The sequence below is a fragment of the Elaeis guineensis genome, chromosome 3 (genome assembly GCF_000442705.2).
Source record: "Elaeis guineensis isolate ETL-2024a chromosome 3, EG11, whole genome shotgun sequence".
Classification (NCBI taxonomy): Eukaryota; Viridiplantae; Streptophyta; class Magnoliopsida; order Arecales; family Arecaceae; genus Elaeis; species Elaeis guineensis.
Genome location: NC_025995.2, coordinates 91,462,909 through 91,469,415, shown reverse-complemented (window position 1 = coordinate 91,469,415; position 6,507 = coordinate 91,462,909). Strand labels below are relative to the sequence as shown.

Genomic DNA, 6,507 nt, shown 5'->3' with positions numbered 1-6,507 from the left:
AAGTATGCTATAAATATAGGACTAAAGATGTATCCTACATTTAATTATAGACAGTAGAATCAGCTCGTAGTTAATCTGAAAAGGACTTATATTATAATGCCTTCCAATCACACATAGGTCATGAGTTGGTTTTTCTCTCGTACCATTTAAAATAATTCAGAATCTTATCTAACAATATTAGTTATAAGGTTCTATTTGAATATTTTGATCATGAACAAATATCCAAAATTCTCCAACATACAATTATCTATGACTAAACACATGACTATATATTTAAGCCATGATATCTTTGAAGTAAGAGACCAAATCCAATCATAAATACTACAACCAATCCATAGTTACTAGTTATAAGATCCTACTTGGGTATTTTTACTATGAACAAGTGTCCAAAATTCTCCAACATACAATTATTTATGACCAAACGCATGACTGTGTATTTAAGCCACGGCATCTTTGCAGTAAGAGACCAAATCCAATCATACATACTACAATCAATCCATAGCCTAAAAAGGATCTAGTGCCTCTCAGTCCATATGAACTTGAATCGGGTTCACTAATCGCCAAATCTTACCTAATATAATTAAATAAAAGATGTTATTTAGACTCTTTGCCCTTATATAAATATTGATGTAAAACTAAGCACGTGCCTGCACGACTCCTCCGACAAAAAATATCAAAATTTCTAGCCAATGTGATAATATATAGTTCGTCGCATAAAATAATAGTAAGATGCGACTATAGGTGTCACACGAAGTCAATTGCCAAGTCAAACACAACATTGTGGGCAATCAAACATTGAGGATTATTGTTTAACCTACAACCTTGCATGTTTTCTGGGCACAAGCAACGTATTCTTTGGTCAGGAAGCACGGCTGTGACGGTGGCACGTAGATGGATGGACATCCACAAGGAGGAGCATCAAATTCTCATATTCTACATACCAAACTGGAGCTACAGTCAAGAACCCGTGTTAAGAGGCCGCCAAACCGTGTACGAATGGACTTAAAATAATGTGTGGTCCAACAAAAATTCTAAAGGCGAAGGTGGGGGAATCCTACACGTGATTGCAATACTTCACAAGTAATGGGCAAAGTGTCACAGTGTAAAAAGTTTCGAGTAAGAATGTGTCTTCAACGCTAAGGACCTAACTTTCTCAAAAGCAGCAACCACTTTGGATGGATGCGTACCAAACAGTCCTATGACCTCTAGGAAATCTCCATCAAAAAAATGGCAATGGCGACTGATGGAAGATGATGGCTTCCAGTTGTTATGTTATAGTTGATTGTATCGGCTTTTGATCATAAGGAAGTAATCCAGATTGATGGATGGATGGTTCCTATTGTTTCCATTGTGAAAAGATGCATCTTTTGACAGAATTGAAGTGCTTTGATTCACAACCGATCATGTATTTTCTTTTGTTATTGATCCAACCTGGCAAACATACTTTTATTAACCTTGAAGAAAAAAGAAAAAAAAAAGGACAAACACTCCTTTACTTTTTTCTGACGGTCCTTTTTTGATTCTATTAAAGATGAGAAAGAAACAGAACAAGTATATTTATCATAGATTAGAATATACAAACACAGGGTAAAGATGGATTTAAAGAGTGAAAATACCCTCTCTTTCCCATTGATGTACATGGCATGGAGTGGCCATTCATCCAGCTGATATGTTTGCTCGGGTTGTTTTATTTTTTTGATTCAATTATATAATGCGAAGAAGGACAGATGTGGCATACCTAGGTTGTATTATGGCAGTGGACTAATTAGGTGGCTGTTCTAATTGCTCCAAGTAAACAAAAAATTATTGTGCTCTATTCAATTTATGGAGGTGCTTCTAGAGACCACTTAATAATGCACCGAGCTTCTAAGTTTGATTGATGCTAAGAAATTTGTTGTTATGAAGATAAGAGGAAATGAAAACTCCGTATGAATGGGAGGGGGAGAGAGAGCATAAATTACAAATGCAGTAATATTAGTTAAACAAGACTATTGGTTAAACATAAGATTTAGAATGATGATAAACATTCTTTATGCATATGATTGTAATCATCAATTTATTTTTTGTCTTCCACTCTGTATTGCAGTCATGACCTACCAGCTGCTAAAAAAGAACTCGACTTCTATGTCTAATCCTGAAGAATAATGATGACATTATTCTTGCTAATTTATAAAATCACCCTTGCCCTTACACTTGCTCCAGGTTACAGAATTCAGTCAGTGCATCCACTTCTCCATCTCAGACCTGTGTATCTAAAGTAGGAAGCATAGAGCAAGAACTGCATTCAAGTCAGATGGTCTTCAGAAAATTTCTACATCGCATCTCCTATCTTTTACCCTCTGAATTAGAGCTCTCTGGCTTTGTAACTGGTCGACCTAGACCAAGCCAGGACTCGCTATCCTCTGCCTTGGCCGCATCCACTGCTGCCGAAGAAGCAGCAGCAGCAGCAGCATTCACTTGGTATGGTGCTTTGGTGCTAATCCTGAAAAAGTTAACAACAAAATTGTTAGTCTTCAATTATTCCCCAAATGACTCCTAGTCTTCCATTACAAAAATTTTACATGATCGATGATGCATGAAACACTCACCGATCCTTCCTCTTCTCAAGGAATCTATGGAGGGAATTCCTTCTTGCAATGGGCATATCTGTTATTCAACAAGAAGTAAATACATCAATATTACTTATAATAATTGACTATAATACTAAATCATGAATCGATCAAACTAGATGCTATAGAACTAACACATCATACTAGGTTGGAAGCCCGTTATAAAACATTCTTAAGCCACAAATGCAAGCAAATCTACAATAACCTTACACTAAATTAACATATAATTTTAAAAAACTTATCTTCAATTGAGAAATGATTGATACCTGAAGCATTGGCTTGAGGAGGTTTTGGCATGCTATTTTGAAGCACCACCGGTTGGCTGCCGGTGGTGGATGCAATATTAGGGCTAGTTTGGTGAGAAAAATCAACTCTTGCTGCAGTTGATGAAGGGGTGGTGAAACCCAAATTTTGAGCAGTTAAGCTCTCCTTCATTGCCATCTGCATCAAATCCTTGACTTTTTCCGCTGGAAAATTATCGAAAACCAACACTTTTCCGGCGTAAAAGATCGTCAACTGATTCTTCTCTGGCTCCCTATATGAATCAAAGGCATGGGAATTAAGTTGATGAGCAAATAAGATCTTGTACTTGACTTTTTTGTCTTTTTTTTTGAAAATTAGGAATCAAAAAGGCTTACTTATTATGTGAACTCATGCTAGATTCCACCTTAGCCGGGGCAAGAACAGAGTCAAAACCGGTGTGTTGGGGGAAAAGGTCCATAGATTTTGGAGCAGTTTGGCCTGCGCCATTTTCGGAATGGTCTTCTTCCGACACATCAACCCCTGGCATCAATTTCATGGTGGTGGTGGGTGCCCGAATTATTCCTGAAGTAGAAAAAAAAAATAGTTAATAATTGGATGCAATTAGATTTACTTAAAAAGTTTAGAATATAACTGAATTTTATGACAATAAGCGAGTCAAACGTGCAGATAAAAATTCAAACCCAAAAGGAGGAGAAAAAAAGGGAAATGAAAGTTTAAAGAGCTACATAATAAAACATGGAAGTACAGAATTTAAAAAAAAAAAAAACTTAACTTAGATTCCACCGCATTTCTTTGATTTTTAAATTCCAAGCGAGAAGATATTTTGAGGAGTTTGAAGCCAGAATTATCTATCTCTTAGTTCCAAGAAAATACAATTTTCCTTAGATCATTTTTAAATTCAACAAAGAAAATAACTTTGAGAAAAATTTTAAGAAATCTAGAATCAAATCTACCAAATATATTTCTCTGGTTCCAATACAACTAAAAAAGAGATATTCCACAGAAATCCCCATAAAACTACGAAATCTGACATAAAAATCTCAACTTGAGCTCATTCCAGAGGAAAGGTGGTAGGAGAAACAGATAAAGGAACAAGAAGAACGACGAAAACTTTGGACAAAAATCTCACCTCTGGCTTGTTCAATTGGCCGAGGGGCGATTTCGAGGCCCAGGTCGCCAAAGCTTCCCTTCCCCTTCAAGAACTGGCTCAAGCGGCTACAGGTGACAGAGAAGCTGGACTTCTCCACCGTTTTCTCCGTTCTCTTCCCCATCTTATCTGCCATCCCTTCTCTCTTCTCCTCTCCTCTCCAACTCCTCTCCTTTTATTCCTCTTTCCTCTTTTCCTTCCTAGCTTCCCCTTTCCAAACTCTTTCTTTCTCTTTATCCTCTTTAAATCCTTTTGTAAGTTTCTTGGCTTTGTCCTTATAAATTCCTGTGCTCTCTGAGGCACGGAAAGAGAGAGAAGGGAGAGAGAGAGGAGTCTAAAGGCACGTGTGTTTTGGGTAGAGGAAAATAAAGGAAAAGGAAAGAGGTGGAGAAAGAAGGAAAAATAAAACTAATTCAAAAGAAACACGTGGTGTCAATGGTGGACAGAGTCCACTTTGTAGGCAGCACAAGAATATAATAAAATACGGGGCACTTCAATACGGAGTGGTGCAGCTGAAACTTGTGAAATGGACTTGACCGAAAGAGAGAGCAAGATGTCTTACCAAAAAAAAAAAAAAGAGAGAGAGAAAGAGAGAGCAAGATGACGACGGTCATGGACTTGATCCAACGTTACATGTGACTTCGTTGTTTTTTTTTTTTGGGTGGAACAAGTTTGATGCCTTACCTAAACCTACACTCATGTGAAGGAAAAAGCAATTACGAGTATCACGTTATTGCTCTACAAAGGTACTCATGAGTGTGAACTGCTCGATTGGGAATCGTGGCTTGATTTATTCTAAATATGGATAATTATGGTTGTAGTGGATCGCTATCATCATTGTTTGCTTTGGTAAAAATGGATAAACTAAATCACGAGTGATTGGTTAAACTGCTAACTTCCTTTTAGTCACTGTATAATCACAACAAATGAAACCTGACCAAAATGAGATTACCATGATTGCTTACATAAGGCTCAAGATTATACCAATCACCTTGATATAAGCCTAAGTTTCTGTGAATCAAAGCAATCCAGGATCCATGGAGGCAATTTTCTTGTGAACCATCTTTCTAATCCCTTCATTAAGATGTGCCATGCTTTAGCAGACATGCCCATCCGGGTTTCATGAAGCACAAGCGACAATCAAGTGCATCGACTTTGAGATGCCAAAAATTGTTTTTCCTAAAAATTTTAGAAGAGCGGGTAGCCTTGGACATAACGTCAACGCTGTGGTCCTCTTTTTTAGATGTCTCTATAAAATAATGCACAGGAATCATCACTGCTTCCAAAAAATCAAAAATACTTTAAATTATTTAATAAATACCTTCGAATTTCTAAACTATTCCAAATCGGCTCATCTGTTGGCAAAATGCTAGCTGTTGCAGTCAAAAATCGGATAATTCGGATGGCTAGACATATGATCATATAAAATTATTATAGAAAAAAATACACTTGGTACCGTGCAATCTCCTCTTCATTTTCTTCTTCATTCTTTTTTTTTTCTTCCCAAATTCAATCTATTTTTTGATATTAAATTCTAAAAAAATAATCTCCATTGGATCATCCGATCCTAAATCCACCTCATCAAGAACAAAAAAGATCAAATGTTGTTCATTAACCTGAAGAAGGAAGATCTCCGATCTTCATGTTTCTCTACATTCTCTTTTTTTCTGCTGAAATTTCAATACATTTTTCATCATTAAATTCTAAAAGAAATCACCATTAGATCATCCAAACTCAAATCCATCTCATAGAGAGCAAAAATATTGGATTTTGCTCATTAATCTGGATGGAAAAAATCCCCACTCCATTCCTTCAAAAAAATCGGAGGAGTGCATTTTTACTTATATTTTTTTTTTATTTTTAAGATTTTTTTTTTGGTATAGAATCGTTTTTAAGGTATTTTGGTGACTGAAATGGGAGCAAGTTAAGAATTTGAGGGGGATTCATGCGGAAAAAATTGAACTTTTTGTGGGTACTGTGAAATTAATTTTAAATTTGGGGCTTTCTTTTGATATACTAAAGGAAGGATTGAATGGTTTGGATCAAAAAAATAATTTTTTTTACAATCATCAAATTTTTGTTCGATGAATTAAAGATTTAGTCATTTGTTGGAATCCATCAAATTTATTATCTAAAATTAATTTTCTTTTTTATAGCTTTTTTCCCTCTATTTAAGGCTTCTAGCGGCTAAAGAATATTGGCCATATGATTTCAAATTTATTTGTAAGACTTTTTGAAGAATGATTTTAAAAAATTGCTGGTTTCCATCCGATCCTTGTTTTTCTTAGAAATTTAGAGTTTGGAACTTCTTTGAGAGAAAAAAAAGAAAAAAAGAAGAGAAAAATTCTAAGAATGGTTGCTTCGGTGGTGCATAAAAATGAAGGGATAACCTGAATGGGATGACGCATCGAATTGTTGGTGATTTTCAATACATATGTTATTTAGGAATAGGGTATGAAATTTTTAATTTTTTGTCCAATCTACAAA

The 6,507-nt window shown here is 35.7% G+C and overlaps 1 protein-coding gene across 1 annotated transcript; it reads right to left on the bottom strand.

Annotated features, from left to right (window-relative positions):
- Nucleotides 1-2,039: 2,039 nt before the first annotated feature.
- Nucleotides 2,040-4,278, bottom strand: LOC105042036 (protein TIFY 10a). Its single transcript, XM_010919140.4, has 5 exons — nt 4,003-4,278; nt 3,248-3,434; nt 2,876-3,144; nt 2,589-2,646; nt 2,040-2,482 (listed from the first exon to the last, which is right to left on the bottom strand). The coding sequence occupies exons 1-5, from the start codon at nt 4,154-4,156 to the stop codon at nt 2,326-2,328; spliced, it is 825 nt and encodes a 274-aa protein (XP_010917442.1). The 5' UTR covers nt 4,157-4,278; the 3' UTR covers nt 2,040-2,325.
- Between the last annotated feature and the right edge of the window lie 2,229 nt (nt 4,279-6,507).